The sequence below is a fragment of the Cicer arietinum genome, chromosome 1, assembly GCF_000331145.2.
Source record: "Cicer arietinum cultivar CDC Frontier isolate Library 1 chromosome 1, Cicar.CDCFrontier_v2.0, whole genome shotgun sequence".
Classification (NCBI taxonomy): domain Eukaryota; kingdom Viridiplantae; phylum Streptophyta; class Magnoliopsida; order Fabales; family Fabaceae; genus Cicer; species Cicer arietinum.
This window is the reverse complement of record NC_021160.2, coordinates 47,794,547-47,814,372: the sequence shown is the minus strand read 5'-3', so window position 1 is coordinate 47,814,372 and position 19,826 is coordinate 47,794,547. Positions and strand designations below refer to the sequence as shown.

Sequence of the window (19,826 nt, the reverse complement as noted above, 5' to 3'; positions counted from 1 at the left end):
ATCCATTTCAGAGGTTATGCGGTTAACATTTCTTAATTATTCGTTGTTTTACAACATTTTGCTTGTTTTTCCATATTTAAAAAAGTAGTTATATTATTTCTCAATTTCAACGTTATTATAATCCGCAAACACAACAAAAGTAAACTAAATTGTAATTTTCGAAATCACTTTTGAATTTTTTTATCTCAAAAAGAATCCAAAGATGCAATAAATCCTCTCATATATGCAAATTCCAAAACTCACTAATACTAATAGCTGATAGTGTTTCACGCAAACAACACAAGAACCTTATCTTCATTTTTCTGCTACCAATTATCAAAATGTTCTTCTTCACTCGCCGCTCCGAAAACACTTCTCAACCTCCAAACTCCGACCCAAACTCCGACCCAAACAACCCCGCCGATTCATCCTCCGAAACCTCCTCCGACTCCGACAATTCCCTCGACGAAGCCGAAATCGAAGCCTACCTTGCTGCCTTCCGCTCCCAACAATCCGACGATGTCTCCGACTCCGAACTCGACCCAAAGACAAACTTAAAAGACGTAATCGAAGCCCTAGAAACAAGCGAAACGGTCAGGAAGAATCGCGAAAGAAACGACCCGAGAAGAATCATACCTTACGATCCGTTCGATTTCCCTCGTGACCCTGAGAATTGGACGGAGGAGGATTTGAGAGAGTTTTGGGATAACAGTGCTAATAGAATTACTGGGACTGGTTGGGACCCTGTTTTCGCAGAGGAAGATGAATTGGATTATGTTTCTGAAAAACTTGCTAAAGGAAAAGATGCTCCTGTTGCTCCTTTTTATCTTCCTTATAGGAAACCTGTTCCACCTGTTCCTGATAATAATCCTGCTATTAAAGGTCCTATGGATGTTATTGAAGAGTTGGATAGGATTGAAGAGTTTCTCAAATGGGTTAGCTATGTTTTTGAAGATGGTAGCACGTATGTGCAAAGTTTAATTCCTCTTTTAGTTTTATTTCATTTTAGTGTATTGTGTAAATAGTTTACTCGAGCGCTTGGGTGAGATCATTCCAGTCTCTTCGAGCTTAACTAGAGGTTTTGTGTTCGAATCCAATCTTGGGAATGTAGCAACTTTAAAACTCTTGAGGGAGAGCTTTGTTGTCCATTGTGGTTTTATTCAACTCAAGGAATTATTTTTCGCAGTTGCATGCGGAGGATACTCACTTTACTAAAGAAATAGAGTTTATAGCTGTTTTATTTGGTTGGTTTTAGTTTTAGTGTATTGTGTAAATAGTTTATGGAGAGGTCTTGTATTCGAATCCAATCCTGGGAATGTAGCGGCATTAAAACTCTTGAGAGAGAGTTTCACCGCCATGTGGTCCTAACCGACTTGAGAGATTAGTCTATGTATTTGCTTGTCATGGATATTTGATTGGCTTACACACAATAAATAGTTTATTGCTGTTTGATTTGTTTTGTTTTGTTATTTATTATGATAACTTTTCAGATATGAAGGTACTGTTTGGGATGACATTGCTCAAGGAAAAGGTGTTTATGCTTCACCAGATGAACTTGTCAGGTTCGTCTTTGCTACATTGTGGAGACATTCAGTCAGTGCTTTTATTTATGTTAGTTAGGTTTAGAAGGATTAAGTGATAGTGGTAGTGAAAAGTGAGAACTAAAACAAGATATAATTATGTGTGTCTTGAGTTGGAGTAGTGTTGTCAAATAGTAGCTACAACAGAGCGGAATTCTAAAAAAATTGCTATTGTTTTGTGATATGCCTTATAGTACAAAATGCTGTCAAATAGCGAGTATAGTGGCGGTATAACATCGTAGGATAGCGAAACTTGAACAAACTGCTATTTTCACGATATGCAATTGACATTATTGGGTTGGAGGGGACTTTTGAGGATATTGTAGCATTGGAATTTACAGTCGTGAATGGATTCCCTTGTCAATCCCATATCGTGGAAAACGACTGTTTGTTAAAATTCCGATACGCAACAATGCTATAGCGCTGCTATTTGACAACATTTTATATTAAATAATGTATCGCGGAACAATAGTGATTTTTTAGAACTCCACTATGCTATAGCGTTATAGTGTCGCTATAGTGGCTATTTAACAACCCTGATTCCTTGTAAAAAATAGAATTTAGGTAGAATTTGACTATGCATAATAATCTGATTGTTGAAATTGATTTGCTAAAGTTGCGATACAAGTTGTCTGATCTTGCATTGATGGTGATGATTTGCCTAACGGTGTGACTGGGGAGTGCGACTGCAGGCAATCAGGTCTCGTTAGTTAAACACATGACAGATAGATAGGGGACTGAACAAAAAAAGAAACTCATTCACCCATGCAGTGCAACCTTTTTTTTATTAAATATGTAAGCATATGCTATCGTGGCTCCTCATTGAAAAGCCAATTGGACTTGATATGCGCAAACAAACCAATGACCAACACTTGGAACTTTGATAGAGGCCATAAACAGAGGAACAAGCTATTGGTCTTTGAAGAACCGTTGACACTGTCTCGGTGAATTGATTACACTACTTTGACAAACTTAGTTAGAAAGGAGGAAAAATTGTTGAAATTGAAACATTAATTTAATTGTGGTGTCTAGTGTGTTCTACGTATAACTTGGAAAAAATTTGTAATTAACCATTGCATAAGAAAGATTAATTCTACATGAAGAAAAGTGACGGAACATGATTAAAGTGAGACAAACTCTCAGTTAAATAACCATCTTTGAATTGGAAAACAGCAGAATAAAAATTATTGATACATAATGAGTGGCTTTACTTTCTCCTCCTTAAGGATATAATGCATCAGTTGGTCATGGTTTCTATGGTTTTTAGTATCTGATTGTCTACTTGCATTAGATGTATCAGCTCGTCGCATCTTTGCATGTCAGTGCATCAATGCAACTCCTTTTTGTCATGGATATTTCATAATGTATTTTTTTCATAGGTATGAAGGTGAATGGGTTCGAAATGATCCAGAGGGTCATGGTGTTGTTGAAGTTGAGATACCTGTTATAGAACCTGTTCCTGGGTCCAAGTAAGAATCTTATTATGAATTCCCCCATATGTGTGATTGAAGTCTTCTTAGATTGTGCCACAGTTTGAAATTACATTTAACTTCTTGTAAACAAACCTCAACTGCTATTACATATGTCCCCAGACTCGAAAAAAAAAAGCGCGGTAAAGGGAAGATACTAACAAGGGATTTTATGTCGGAAGAAGACAGAGAATGGCTTGACAAGGATATTGAGGATAGTTATCTTGTTTCAAATGGAGACTTCGAAATCCCCTTTTATGAGAATAAAGAATGGGTTAAGCATTTTGGAGAAAAGCCGTAAGTTCAATTATTGGTTCTTCTGTTTCGGTTTCCCTGGCCCACCAAAAATCACTTTATTTTTATGATAAGCGAGACATTGCAACTTCTCACTCTAGAGTCTAGACATTGTGCTGCAATGTCTCTTTTTTGCTTCTCTCTGGCACATTGTTACTGGTCTGAGAAACAAGTTTATATTTTCATGCCCAGGGAGAAAGGTCGCTATCGTTATGCTGGTCAGTGGAAGCATGGGAGGATGCATGGATGTGGCGTATATGAAGTTAATGAGCGTATCATATATGTACGTCCATGGATCAGATAAAGTTAAATGAAGAATAATTGCACAAAATAACATGATTTGCTTTAGCTTTCTAGAAAATGTCATAGATTACTTATGAAGACTTATATATATATATATATATTTTAACTCAAAATGTTGCAATTTTAAGTTTAATATGCACCATCTGTATTATTTGGTTGAACCTTGCAACTAAATGCAAAGGTTGGGAAATGCTAGTAATCTCAACTTAAGGAAAAATCGAAAAAGGCGTTTTCATCTTACTTAATCCATGCAGAAGCTCTGTTTTCTTTCATAGTTACATTATTATCTGTGCACGTGCAGGGTAGATTTTATTTTGGAGAAATATTGGATGATGATGAGGGCTGTGATGACAAAACTTCAGCGGTATTAAAAACTCTTCACCTATAAAAAAAAGTAATGATAATCTAAGAGGTGTGTCAATATCTCATTCTCTGACTATCTGACATTCTGTCAATTTCAGCTGCATGCTGGTATAGCCGAAGTTGCTGCTGCAAAGGCTCGCATGTTTGTTAACAAGCCAGATGGAAGTATGATGTTTTGTCAATGAAAACCTTATATTCATGGTTTTGTTTTCGATATCTGACTTTCTTTTTGTTTGTTTGATAGGTCCATTCATTAGAACATATGTACACTATGAATTAAAGTATAAAGATATAAGAACATTCATCACCAGTGTTCTTTTCCAATTTGTGGCTAAGTCATGATATAAAGAAATAGGAACTTCTTATCATACTTATTAAGGTTAAATAAGTTTTAGTCTCTGTAAAATTTCAAAATTTTATTATTTTTAGTCTCCATAAAAAAATTATCGACATTTTAATCCCTAAAAAAATTTATTCATATTTAGTCCCTATTTTGATTTTTTTTTTAAACTTAACACTTTTAGTCCCTATAAAAATCAAAATAGGGATTAAGTACATAAATTTTTTTTAGAGACTAAACTTAATAGGTCATAATGTTGTAGAGACTAAAAACCTTTTTAACTCTACTTATTAACAGCACTCTGTAGGACTATTATCATGGCTGCAATCACAAACAGGAGATAAAAACCTGTTGGCCCTCGATTAAGGGGGGGAATAAATGACCAGTTGATCAATAGGGGAAGAGTGAAACCCCAGGATCTAGAAGGTGTATAACAGGAGAAATAAAAACGGGGGCAGAATGGGAAAATTGGATTTAGTTGGTTCATTCCATTTTACTGATTTTAGTCATGGGCCTTTGGTTTGGAACAATGGCAGAGCTTCACGAGTTTTATTGAGAGGGCCAGTATTAAATAGTCTTGTTAGAATATTAGAAAATATCTTATAATATCTTTTATATTATGTAAGAGTATCTTAAATTATTTCTTAGGATCAATTTATAATTATAGAGATATCTTAGAATATCTTTCATTATTATTATGATTTATTCCTTATTTAGGATTGAGTCTATGTTTCTATATAAATAGAGATTAGTATTGAGTCTTTTGTAATCAAGTCAGTATAAAGCTATTATCAATAATATTTAAACTCTTATTATTTTCTCTCCTCCTTTTCCCTAAAATTCCACAACTTCAACAAGTCTATATGTCAAACCTTTTCAATAATATTACTTAAATCTTACGTTGGTGTAATGGTGATTATAAAAGACTTGAACCGCGGACTTACAGTTTACAAAATGATCCGTTACCACTGCACCACTTTGCATTTTAATTTATTGAGTAAAACATTTCATATATATAATACATAAATATCCTTGTAGGTATGCCTATCTTTATAAAATAAAAAACTTTGGGGTGGCCATGGCCACCCCCCGCCCCTGGTTTGGAAGACTTATAGCAGAAGAAATAAGGAAAGAGAGGGGTAGAGGGGCAAGATGGGAATCGCCATTGTGGTTGTGGTTAGCTTCTTGGGTGAAAGCTTGGTTAGAGAGTTTCTCTCTGCAGAGCCATAGACTCTGTAGTACTAGTAAGGATTTCGTTCTTTTGTGATCATTTTCCTTTCAATTACTATTCAATGATAACACAATATTTTCTTGTGTTACTATGTCACCTGTTTCCCTCATTTTCTGTATTTTCTGACCTGTTTTCTGGGTGTTATTTTATGTTTTCATCCTTCTTTCATCAGAATAAACGATGCAAAAACCCTTGTTTGAATACTTTCACGCAAACACCGTCAATATTATCTTTCTCGAAACAATCCCTTCGGCCCTAGTCCATTTTGTTACACATGGATCTTGCCTTTGGTCTACCTTTGTTCTGTAGTAGTGTTGTTCACCCTTTTCAGCTTTATATTTTTTGTTGGTGTATATTTTAACATAATCAGCAATTATGGATATGCCATTATTTTTGGGTATTATTTTTAGCATTTATATTTTCTCAAAATATTACCGTTGACTACTTGTTGGTGCCGTCTCTGATGTTCGTGCCAGTGTTTCATAGATATAAAGTCGCCATTATATCAGCCCTGCTACTATAGTACTATTCTTATTTCACTATAATGGTTTTGAGGCCGCCTTTCCATGCGGTTATCCTGGATGGAGAACTATGCATTATCACCACTCTACTCTTTGACAATCATCTCAATTATTAAAGATGGTTTAGCATGCACGATGATTATCGGCATACTAATAGAGTCTCTCAGCTTATGTTGTATGGTTGAAAATTTATATAGTTCTATTTTGGGGATGACTTTTCCCCTTTTCTTTTTCCCAATTGGCACCTTACCATTTTTTTTATTGTTACTTTTCATTTATCATTCAACATTTTGTTTGTGCAGTGGTTAGAGAAAAGAGAGGCCCATATAATGATCCACAGCATGCTTACTTGTATGAAGGAGAGGATGTGTGGATGGCGCCTGGCTTCATTAACCAATTTTATGAAGTAAGGCTCACCGGAAAACCTTTACCATAATACAGTGCTTATTTCCATTTTATGCAAGGAAATGAAACATGCATATGATTCTGTTGCAGGTCCCTGATTCCTGGAAAACTTATGCACATGAAGTAGATCAGGAAAGAGAAATGTGGTTGAACTCTTTCTATAGATCTCCTCTTAGGATACCAATGCCATCTGAGTTGGAATACTGGTGGTCCAAAGGTATTTTAGTCTTTCTATTTTGGGTGAATTACACTTTTGGTCCCTTGAGTTATTTTTAGATTTCGCTTTGGCCCTTTAAGTTTTTTTTTTGTTTCATTTTCAACCTTATAAGTTTTTTTTTAGATTTCAATTCGGTCTCTTAGATTTTTTGTTCCATTTTGGCCCTTTAAGTTACAAACATTAGGCACTTTAGTAGTTTTCATTTGAGTCCATCAAATGTTTCTTACGTTTCTTTCTTCTTGCTGAGTCAGATGCCTAATCATCAAAACTGAAAACTGACAAAAACAGAAAACTGACAAAAACAACCAAAGTGTCTCACGTTTGTAACTTAAAGGACAAAAAAACCTAAGCGGCCAAAGTTTCTAATTATTGTAACTTAAAGAACCAAAATGGAGCGAAAAAACTTAAGGGACCAAAAGTGTAATTTTATCTTCTATTTTTTTATATGAAAAATATCATGGTTGCGACTGTTATCATCCTCTCTTGTCTGCTATTAAAATGAAGAGCTTTTTTTAAAAAATAAAATTAATTAATCTTCCTCCAAATCCTTGATCAGAGGAGAATCACCTGCCTCCTGAATTTGTCGTCATTAACAAGGAGCCCGAGCCTGATCCTGAAAACCCATCAAAGCAAATATATACTGAGGATCCTCTCATCCTTCACACTCCAACTGGAAATATTATCAATTATGTTGGGGATGAGAAATACGGAGTACGTCTTTTCTGGCAACCACGTTTGGAAAGAGGTGAGAAAATAGATCCGAATAAGGCCAAGTTCCTACCCCTTGGTTATGATGATCTTTTGGGGATAGAGGAGGAAAAGAACATATGGGTGCGTCTTAAGCTTGCAATTGAAAAAGTATCCAAGTCTTGGTTTGATAAAATAGATAAATGGGCCGAAGAACAGAAGAAAACTACTGAAATGAAAAAGGAGGCAATTGAGAAAGAACTTGACTTGATAGAAGCTGAAATATGTCTGGAAGAGGCTATTGAGGATATGGAAGAGTTGTTGCGCAGAAGAGAGAAAGAGGAAAAAAAGAAGTCAGAATTGGGCTTGCCAGATGAAGATGATGTGGTTCTTGTAGCCAAACGAGATGAAAAAGCTCGTGTTGACGAGGAAGAGGAAGATGATGAGGAAGATGAGGATGATATTGCACCGTCAAGTTTTGGGACCATTGAGCAGGAACAGAGAACAGATCAGCAGAAGGGAAAACCTGGCAAATCACCATTTTCTACAGCTTCACTAGCATTTGCTTCTAGCAGCCTTATCTCTGCGGTGAGTTATGATTTTCTACTTTCATATTACGCATGTTTTTCATTAGGACTCAGTCATTATGTGACTACCCTTGATCAAACTTGCATAACCCTGATTCCAGTGTCTAAAGATTAATGTTTTCTCACCTCATATCGGGTGCCCTTGAATAATCATAGTATTGTACTTTTCGTCCGACAACATCAAATTGGAATTTTCTCTTCTTCAACATAATTGAGCAGTTTAATAAGGTTTTAAGACAATTAATTTGCTACCGTTTTTTGTATTATTCTTTGATTAAACAATTTAACAAGTTAGTATATAGGTTTTGACTTTTCTTGTTAACCCATGTGTGTTTGTGTTGATTTTTCTCAACATACAGATTTAAAGAACCACTTGAGGTATGGTGTATAATATTGATTCATATTTCTGCAATACTATTCAAATCACCAACGCTGAAGTTGCAGATCAATTTGAGGGGTGTCCTTCAAAGGCTCTGAAAAGCTTCTGAAAATGTTATCTTATTAGAATTTGAAATTGGGGCACCGTTTCCCTGTCTGTTGCTCACAAATCATGTACTCTCTCTGGAGTTAATTATAAGAAAAAAATGCCTAAATTTGTTGAACTTAAATATAAACAAATGTTCGCAAATCTATCTGTTAAATACTATATTAGAATGTAAATAATATATATGGGCTGTAAGTATGTAAGTATTCTGGCCCATTAACATTACTGTAAATTAGGGTTATTTAATACTCTGTGTCTATATAAAGAGATTCCGTTGTGTAGTTGAAACACACGGGTTATTCTATATGTCTCTCAATACTCTTTATATTCAACATGGTATCTAGAGCCAACTGAGAGACAAACCCTAATCGTCAACTACCCGGTCGACCCACTGTCTCCGGTGAATATTTCTTTTCGGCGAACCGTATTCTCAAACTCCGGTTTCCCCCTTCTGCCGTTGATACGCTGATTCCTCAATTTTTGTTCAGCCGTTCACGCTTTACCGTCGCTGCCGTTGCTTCCGTCACTGTTTCTGACGCGTTTTTTCGACGAACGACCACTCCATCAGCGCCGAACACCCCAGATCGGCCAAACCCTTCTGCCACGCCTTCAGAATCCTTCTCACGCGCCCTCACGCGCCACCTAACATCCCCCGCATGGATCTCACGCGCCGCCCACTTCCATCGCGCGTGACGGCGCGTCCGAAGGCCGTTCGCGGTGCTTCTTCTTCCACCGCACTCGCCTCGGCCTCCTGCTTCCTTATCTGCCCTCAGTTTTCATTTTCGAGTTACGGATATACGACTTACAGTTCAAACAGCCCCTGGTTTCCCGGTTCCGACGCGTTTTCTGACAACCTTTGCTGACCATGACATCTCAGTCTGAAACAAAGAGTATCTTCACCAACTACATCACTTCTCCTCTCTCAGTTGAAAAACTGAATGGATCAAATTATGATAGTTGGGCTGCCGACATCAAACTTTGGCTACGTGGTCAAGGTTACGAGGATCACCTCACCCAAAACCCTGAAAAGGTGAGTGTGACTGAAACATCCAAATGGAGCCAGATTGATGTACTCCCTCCTGCTGCAAGTAATCCAGTTGAACAGAAGAAGGAGTTGGATCAACGCAGCACATTCTTCATGCTTCTTGCACTCTATGGCCTACCCCAGGAGTACTCTGCAACTCGTGATCAAATTTTGGGGTCTGTTACTGTTCCGGATATGTCTACTACTTCAGCGATCCTCCTTCGCGTACCAGCAAAACATCCCGTTGAGCAGTCTATTACTTCAGTTCCGGGTGACACTGCTGCTCTTGCATCTCAGAGACATAATCAACAACGTTCTCGTGGAGGACCATCCAACTCTAAGCCTCGTCCAAAATGTGAGCAGTGTCATCGGCTTGGACACACTATTGATCGCTGTTGGAAGTTGCATGGCAAGCCTTCGCCTTCGATAAATGCAACTCAGCTTGATCCTTCTGCCACTATTCAGACTACGCCATCTCCACAAGGCTCCCCGGCAAACTATGAAGATTTTCTCCGATGGATTCAGAGTCATCCAAACTCTAGTTCTCCTACTTCGGTTGCACACACTGGTAACTCATCTGTTTACCTCTCTCATTCATCTTCTCTCGGCCCTTGGGTTCTTGATTCTGGTGCATCTGATCATGTTACTGGTAATAAAGGTCTCTTTTCATCACTTTCTACATCTGGTTTTTTACCTACTATAACTTTTGCCAATGGTACTCAAACCCGGTCTCAAGGAGTTGGCACTGTCCACATTCTCCCTTCTATCTCAGTTGCATCTGTTTTCTATGGACCTCGATGCCCCTTTAATTTACTTTCAGTTAGTCGATTGACTCGATCTCATAACTGTATTATTACGTTCACTAATGATAATGTTACCTTGTAGGACCGGAATTCGGGACGGACGATTGGCGTCGGATGTGAGTCACAAGGCCTCTATTACCTTTCTACAACATCCAAGACGTGCTCTGCCACAGAGTCCCCACATACTATCCATGCTCAGCTAGGACACCCAAGTCTTACCAAACTACAAAAACTGGTGCCTAGTTTGTCTAAGTTATCTACTTTACATTGTGAGTCGTGTCAGTTAGGGAAACACACCCGTAGTAACTTTCCCGATCGAGTCAATAAAAGAGTATCCTCTCCTTTTGCTTTAGTTCACTCTGATGTTTGGGGTCCCTCTCGTACTGTGTCTACTTTAGAGTCTAGGTATTTTGTTACTTTTATTGATGATTATTCTCGTTGTACGTGGTTATTTTTAATGAAAAATAGAACTGAATTGTTTTCCATCTTTGAGCAATTTTATAAAGAAATTAAAACCCAATTTGGAGTTTCCATTCGTACCTTAAGAAGTGATAATGCTCGAGAATATTTGTCTCATCAATTTCAAAATTTTATGGCTTCCAACGGGATTTTACACCAAACCTCATGTCCTCATACACCTCAACAAAACGGGGTAGCCGAACGCAAAAATCGGCATCTCATTGAAACCACACGAACCTTGCTTCTCCATGGCAATGTTCCATTCCGTTTTTGGGGGGATGCAGTCTTAACGGCGTGCTACCTTATTAACCGTATGCCATCTTCTGTCCTTGATGGCAATATCCCCCATTCGGTCCTCTTTCCCCATACACCTCTTCACCCACTACCACCTCGTGTCTTTGGGTCCACATGTTTTGTTCACAATTTATCCCCCGGTTTGGACAAATTGTCAGCTCGGTCACTCAAGTGTGTCTTTCTCGGTTATCATCGGTCCCAAAAAGGCTACCGTTGTTATTCTCCCACACTACACCGCTACGTTACATCAGCTGATGTTACCTTTTTCGAGTCTGTACAATATTTTAAACCTACCCATATAGCTACTGAGCCCTATCAGGACATTAATCCCGAACCTCCTCAAGTAGTTATCCCTCTCCCACCCCCTCATATTCCTATCGAACCTGCCGAGTCTGCCCCCCAACCTCCACGACCACTACAAACATATCAGCGTCGTCGCTTATCCTCTGTTGTGCCTGTTCCTGCTCCCATTACAGACTCTCCTCCGACGCCACATCCGGATCCGGCCCTGCCACCTGAGCCTGACCTTCCTATTGCTCTTCGTAAGGATATTCGCACCACCCGTAATCCATCTCCTCATTATATTGATTTGTGTTATCATCGTCTTTCTTCTTTACATTACACTTGCTTGTCCTCCTTGTCTTCTGTTTCTATTCCTAAAACTACAGGTGAATCATTATCCCACCCTGAGTGGAGGCAAGCACTGCTTGATGAGATGTGTGCTCTACAAAGCAGTGGTACTTGGGAATTGGTACCTCTACCTCATGGGAAGTCGGTAGTCGGGTGTCGTTGGCTTTATACAGTGAAGGTTGGTCCTGATGGTAAGATTGATCGATTTAAGGCTCGTTTGGTAGCCAAGGGATATACTCAGATTTTTGGGTTGGATTACAGTGACACATTTTCACCGGTTGCCAAAATGGCATCTGTCAGACTATTTTTCTCCATTGCAGCAATTAGACATTGGCCCCTCCATCAGCTTGACATTAAAAATGCCTTTTTGCACGGTGATCTTGAAGAGGAAGTGTATATGGAGCAACCACCAGGATTTGTTGCTCAGGGGGAGTCTTCCAACATGGTTTGTCGGCTACACAGGTCCCTTTATGGTCTTAAACAGTCTCCTAGAGCTTGGTTTGGCAGATTCAGCTCGGTAGTACAAGAATTTGGTATGATCCGCAGTGAAGCCGATCACTCTGTATTTTATCATCACTCAACTCAAGGGTGCATCTATCTTATTGTTTACGTGGATGACATTGTTATAACTGGTAGTGATCAGCAAGGAATACTCCAGTTAAAACAACATCTCTCAAATAAATTTCAGGCTAAAGACCTTGGTAAACTCCGTTATTTTCTGGGTATTGAAGTAGCACAATCCAAGGATGGCCTTGTAATTTCACCAAGAAAATATGCTATGGATATTCTTGAAGAAACTGGCCTACTAAATGCCAAGTCAGTTGATACTCCTATGGATCCAAATGTCAAACTCCTACCCAATCAGGGGGAGGCCTTGTAATTTCACAAAGAAAATATGCTATGGATATTCTTGAAGAAACTGGCCTACTAAATGCCAAGTCAGTTGATACTCCTATGGATCCAAATGTCAAACTCCTACCCAATCAGGGGGAGCCTCTATCAGATTCAGGAAGATATAGGAGATTGGTTGGAAAATTAAACTATCTCACAGTCACGCGTCCTAACATTTCCTTTGCTGTCAGTATGGTAAATCAGTTTTTAAATTCTCCTAGCCAAGAACATATGGATGCTGTAAATCCGGATTCTTAAATACATCAAAAGCGCACCTGGAAAAGGTCTCATTTATGAAGATAGAGGACATACTCAAATAATTGGCTACTCAGATGCTGATTGGGCAGGCTCACCCATAGATAGACGATCAACTTAAGTGCACCTGGAAAAGGTCTCATTTATGAAGATAGAGGACATACTCAAATAATTGGCTACTCAGATGCTGATTGGGCAGGCTCACCCATAGATAGACGATCAACTTTCGGGTATTGTGTACTCATAGGAGGAAATTTAATATCTTGGAAGAGTAAGAAACAAAATGTTGCAAGATCTAGCGTTGATGCAGAATACAGGGTCATGGCACTAGTAACATGTGAACTCATCTGGCTGAAACAGTTACTGAAAGAACTTCAATATGAAGACACCAGCACAATGACATTAATATGTGATAATCAAGCTGCATTGCACATTGCCTCGAATCCGGTTTTTCATGAGAGGACCAAGCATATTGAGATAGAATGCCATTTTGTTAGAGAAAAGATTGAATCAAGTGACATCATCACCAGCTTTGTCAAATCCAATGATCAGTTAGTAGATGTGTTTACAAAGTCATTGCAAGGTCCTAGAATTAGTTATATATGTAACAAGCTAGGTGCATTTGATTTATATGCTCCAGCTTGAGGGAGAGTGTTAAATACTATATTAGAATGTAAATAATATATATGGGCTGTAAGTATGTAAGTATTCTGGCCCGTTAGCATTACTGTAGATTAGGGTTATTTAATACTCTGTGTCTATATAAAGAGATTCCGCTGTGTAGTTGAAACACACAGGTTATTCTATATGTATCTCAATACTCTTTATATTCAACACTATCCACACTAACTATTATTATTCCAAAAATATTCTTAAATTAATTCATTGATGCTGTGAGAAGATAGCCATTATAATTAGAGGTAGGTTAGTAAATGTATTTGCCTTTTTGCATGAAATCAATAAAATTAAATGTATTTAACTACTATCCTTAATTAGTGTAAAAATATGTAGTTTTGCTTATAATTTAGTTCAGAGAGAGTATTTATACTTTACCTTCAGTATATATGTTTTATGAAGTCAAATGAGATTGCTAGTGATCGATGCATATATCTCGGTATGCTTCCATCAATTTGCCAAGTAGCAAAACATTTATCTTTATGGTCATTTTAATTGTACCTCATTTAAATATGTAGAATTGAAACTTGTTGGATTGGTTACAGACAAGTTCTTAGCATTGTTGTTTGGCTTGTCAGGTTCCGTCCAAGCTGCAACAATCATTTTCATTCTGGAAAAAGGTTGGATCAAAACCAGAATTGGTTCCTGCACAGCGCATCAATCGTGTCAGCAATGTGAAAACAGTTGATTCAGTTAGTTTCCCTCCTCTGATTGGCCATAAGGGTAGGTTGAAAGGTGTCAGTAAAACGCATGAAAAAGTCAAGGGTCGAAGCTATTTAGGTGGGAAATTTCTTGAGGTGTCCTCTATGTCTCAAACTAGACCATGTTATACGGCTTCTGCAATTTCGAAAAGCACCAACGAGCGAAGAATGATCAGTGACGTGTGGTTGCATGCGGCACCAGAGAGGGATTTAGATAGCATACTATCTTTGCATTCAATTTCATCAATGCACAACTTGTATCCAAATATCCAAAGAGAACTTCACTTCAAATTTAAGTCTTGAAGGCCATTTTTATTGTTAACTAGGCCTTTGTGTACCAAAAATTAGCGAGCATCGATTTTTCCCGGGATTAGAGACATCAAATAAATTAGATGTGTTGTAATATTTTTATCTTTCAAAATCTGAAAAAGATCAGAATTGTTGAATTGCATATTTTTTGAATCATGTTTCACCTTTTTAACACAACCTTAAAATACTAACATGTGACATAGTTGCCAGATAGTTGAGTCTTTTTTATGTATGATATTCTGATTTTGATCTAAAACCATGTATAGAAAATCGATTAGAAAGAATTAAGGTCCATTTAGGTGATCTATATGTATCTGGAAGAATTAGTTTGTTTGTTTAGTCTATAATTGTCGACTTCTAGAAGGATTAGTATGATTGATTTATAATTGTCAACTAAGGGACACCTTCCTAGTGATTTATTATTCACCAATAAAAACTCAGCCTAGATATTCTATTGACGTCTCTTGCCTTTTATTCAGAAGCATGGCAGCTGCAGTTAGTGTATTGTATGGATATGAGTGAGTAGGGTTAAGAGGAATAAACAGACCCACATTTTGTGTGGATGGTGTTAGTGTTATATCACCTTTAATCCTTAAGTGTTATCACCTATCCCCAACCCCCAATTCTCCCCTTTAGTGAAGGAAAATGAATCAAATAAGTCAATGGTTATTGAATTACACCTGTTCTTTTTTATTTTTATATACAGAAATTCCATATGTTCTTTGATTGTATTGTGATATTAACTAATAACCTTTCATCTCGCAATAATTGTCATATTTGTAAAAGGAACGTGTCTTAAGGAGAGTGACACTTTTAATTTTCAATACATTGATAATATTTTTTTTTAATTGTGTTTTCTAATTAATATTAGATACATCACTTTTAATTTATTGCTCTTGTATTTTGTATTTATGATAATTAAAATAATACATCAATGGTTAATAATTTATTAAAATCACCCATTTATAATAATTGTATTTTTTTTTTACAGAAAAGTAATAATATTTCATTAATAAAAAAACAAGACACTATTACAAAGATAAAAACAAATTGAGTAAATTTAGCTAATATTTACATTCTATAATTCAACCTTAAAAAGTTTTTCACACATGATAAAAAACAAACAAGCTAATAATAGATTAAGATTCCATAACTTTTATATGTATTATCGTTCAAAATATTTTTTTCAACTTCAAACTCGAATCAACTATATGTAATTTATAATTTGCTCAAACTAATAATAAACTTGGTAGTCTTTTTGATAAGTAAAACAGATACTAATAATAGTGTTAACTACATTTGATTCTAAGAATACCTCACAAAAATCAAAAATAAACAACACCTACATTAAGGGCCAAACAATATTATGTCACGATCAGACAATAGATCACGCTTAGACAATAAATTATATATAAGATAAAATAAAATAATAAAATAAAAATGACTCAAATAAGTCATTCCGAATAAAAAATAGTTTCAAACCACCTTTTCAAATGAAAAAAAAAACCAAGATGCTAGATTTTTTTTATAGAGGCGGATAGGAGGGTTAGCAAGTAAATATTTTGTGATGGTCAATAATAAGGATGATATTGAACCATTGATGGGCTACAACTTGCCCGTTACATCAGGTAGCATTAAATCTTGATCAATTTGGTAGGAAGTGGTAGCATTATAGTCTTGGCAATTTTGTTTGGCAGTGTGACAAAAGTGCTTCTATTGTTTCAAATCATTGTCAATTTTCAATAATTGTCGATTAGCCCTTTTTTTTATGTCCTCAGAGTCACAGCAATGATCAATCCACCATTTTTTTTAGTGTATGAGAAATCACCCATCTAATACTAATTGATTAATTAAAAAAAAGTTATCTAGTAGTACTAGGTTTTTTTTTACTAAATCTAGTAGTACTACCTAATTCTTTGCTTTCTGTTTAAAAAGTTTATGCAACACATTATTTGTGTTTGAAAAAGATGCATATTTGCAGTTTTGAGCTAATCTTATGATAATATAAATTAATAAAATGTACATCTCATTGTTACTATACTTTTCTGTCGAACAATAGTTAAAACTTATGAATAGAAAATATATTCTCTTAATTTATATGTGGGATAGCGAAAAACTTTTAATTTATTATAATTAATAATGACTAAATTAAATTAAGTGAAAAATCTCTTGTATTATATGTGGGATAATGACTTAAAAATCTCTTGTATTTTTTGTATATATCAGTGAAAAATATTTGTCCAGTAATCTTTTAATATTTATCAATAATAAATATTAATTTTTTAATATATATCAATAATAAATATTTTTCTTATATTTTTTTAATATTTATCACATGAATATCTCAACTTACGAAAATAGTTTATTTTTTTAATCAGTATGTATAAAAGAACATCTTTTGAAAATCAAAGAGTAAGACCACTAAGACTCTAGCTTTAGGTTTACCGACAAAGAATTATTTATCATTAGCTTTATAAACAAAAATATATCTACTGATGAGTATTAAGAAAGAATTATTGAATGATCGTGAGAGACCAATCTCTTAAAAAATCTCTATATCTTAAAATTAATTAATCTCTGACCGGAAACATACCTAATACAATAAATAAATAAAAATTATGAAAAGTTTCTCATGATGTATGGTAAGTATTTGTTCAGTTAGCCCTCAATTGAATGAACCCATTTTAAGTCTGTAGAAAAGGAAAAAGAAAAGGAAACTTGAATAGTTGCATATAGTTGAAACACGTGCAATTAATTGCTTTTCGTGGTTAACATCATATTCTTTGCAAGTTGCTTATCCATATACATGTCATGAAGGACTAGTGGTCACATTCAAGTGGTCATGGGACATAATGATCATAAACTAATTAAAAGAGAAGGTGATCGATGCTTGCAAGGAACCTGCCAAAAAGATCCAAACCGCATGATTTAGAAGTGATATACCCCATTCATTGCACATATTTCTATTATTGAAGGACAAAGAAGAGAACCCTCATTCTCATTCATATCCATCCAAATTATTAGTAACAAATGTATAGCTCGTGACAAATACGAGATATGTTTTCGCTTGAGTAAATGTAATTAACTTTTTTTTTATATAGGCCCCAACGGGATTACATGTAAACAACAATACTTAATGAGTATAATGTTTTAACCAAAAATTAATTGCTGTTGGTAACTCTAAGATAGAAATTGTGAACGACATAATCCTCTTGCCATCGACAATCAAATTTATGATATCTTTTATCCTTGATGCGCACACCTCATCGTGACTCTAAACTGCGACTGCAACGACGGCATCGTTTGGAACACCAATATGTCCTATTATTTTTGGTAAATCTAGTCAATTATTGATGTATTTTTTTTTAATTTACTTTAATTTAATTTATTTTATTTTATTAATATAATTTTGTTTTTTAAATATTTAAATTATTTTTTGTTAATTAGATTAATAATTATTCAAATGTTAAAATAATAATAATTAAACCTAATACATGGTATCCCTGGAACATGACTTCTGCGTAAAAAAAAAGTTAGTTCTTTAGTTTGATCACATACCACGACGTTTTAAAAGTACAAAAAAACTAGAACAATTTGATATATATTTTTAAAAATAGAATAATTAAATTAAATTAAAAAAAAGAAGATATTTCAATAAATAAATAAAAACACCCTTTAAATTTCATTTTTTGTGATATATTTCTTATTACCCTTAGATTTGTGTTGGGATATTATATATTTATGTAAATAACCTATTTAATTAGATTCTCAATATATTAGCTAAAATATTTTATCTTTCAATTATATTAGCTAAGTCAAAATATAATAAATAAATAAGTACAGTGATTTATTTAAAAATTGATAAAAATATTATGGACTTTATGTACATTGTAAATACCATTGCATGTATGTGTCGATGGTGTTAGTGGTTAAAAAATTTAAATTAAAAGGGTAAATGGAGAAGAGACCAAAAAAAATAAAAATACGATTTTATACAGACGAAAATTAAATTACATTATATATGTTTGGTTCTACAAGTTTGTGTTTTTTTTTTTAATTTTCGTCTCTACTATGTTTGTTATTTTTATTTTTTTAATAGTCACTAATAACTAACACAATTTTAAAATTAAAATTAAATTTATAGAATTAAATTTTTAAAAATAAAAAATACAGAAACAAAAAAGAAGCACTACCTTCATGATATATTTAAAGATAATATTTATTATCAGATAAGTTGAAGCATAATTTTCTAATATTAATTTCACACGATGACGAGATTTCAATAAAATTATGTTCACTACTCATTACTCTTGTCTCATTTTTAATTCATGTTTTATTATTTCTCTTTTAAATATTTATATATTTATATTTGTTTCATCACATAAAATCAAATATGGTTTACTTTATTAGATATCTTAGTTAATTAGTTAATTAAATTTCAATTAGTTATATTAATTAGTTAGTTGTTTATCTAATCAAATATATAACTTTATGTAACCTTGACGTAATTTAACTCTCTCTATTATCAATATTATTTAATTTATTTTTATCTAATTTTCTTTTATCAATTAATTACTTAAATCTAGAATCATAATATAATTTATAGCCCACACAAAATTAGTATAATATTTTTTTTAACACTTAAACAACATAAATGTACCCTTAATTTCTATTTTTGAATTGTAAATTTTATTGTGTTAAAGATCTCATTTAAATATATTGGTCATTTTTTGGTATTAGTTGAAGTTTGGGAACCTTTAATATGCTACTTGGACTCCCTCTTTATTTGTTGAGGCTTTGAGAATCTCATTCCCTAGAAAGTTGTTGTATTGAAGTTGTTTTTATGGTAAGAAATCACATGTTGAATATTCCTTTGGATTTGACAGGGGTGTTTGACATGGGATTCAATATCATTTTCTTCGGACTTGATATCCATTCCTTTTATGTGGAATATATTAGATAATATTATTATATATTAGTAGTAAGGGTATTTTAGATAATTCTATTTTTTTATATATATACTTATTGTAATTCTATTAACTTTGGTTTTGTTTCATTATATGTTATGAAACCCTAGAGTGGTTGTTTCTCTTCTTCCTCTTTCTTCCTTTTTTCATTGTTAACATGGTATCTAGAGCTTATTTCGATCCTCCTTGAATGATCCCGCCTCTATTCCGATGTCGAGTTCCCAACAATTAGGGAATATAATTATAGTTTCTCTTTTCTAACATTCCAATATTCAGTGAGATTTTTTCGGTAAACCGTGTCCAAATTCTGGTTTACCCCTTCTTTGTAGCTTTTCGTTTATTTTCAGTAGATAAATCG

At 34.7% G+C, this 19,826-nt stretch overlaps 1 protein-coding gene across 1 annotated transcript; it reads left to right on the top strand.

Annotated features, from left to right (window-relative positions):
• The first annotated feature begins 236 nt into the window (after positions 1-236).
• LOC101488464 (protein TIC 100) lies at positions 237-14,643 on the top strand. The gene is made up of 11 exons (XM_004487472.4): positions 237-943; positions 1,470-1,541; positions 2,939-3,028; positions 3,152-3,325; positions 3,515-3,605; positions 3,927-3,989; positions 4,087-4,153; positions 6,383-6,486; positions 6,576-6,702; positions 7,259-7,977; positions 14,070-14,643. Exons 1-11 carry the CDS (start codon positions 321-323, stop codon positions 14,493-14,495), a joined length of 2,556 nt encoding a protein of 851 aa, XP_004487529.1. The 5' UTR covers positions 237-320; the 3' UTR covers positions 14,496-14,643.
• Positions 14,644-19,826: the final 5,183 nt, after the last annotated feature.

Bases quoted from the DNA above. Each gene is read 5' to 3' on its own strand.
- LOC101488464 (XM_004487472.4), top strand. From the start codon at position 321: ATGTTCTTCTTCACTCGCCGCTCCGAAAACACTTCTCAACCTCCAAAC. The intron at 944-1,469 runs GTATGTGCAAAG...ATAACTTTTCAG, and splicing joins GTTTTTGAAGATGGTAGCAC to ATATGAAGGTACTGTTTGGG. The intron at 1,542-2,938 runs GTTCGTCTTTGC...TTTTTTTCATAG, and splicing joins TCACCAGATGAACTTGTCAG to GTATGAAGGTGAATGGGTTC.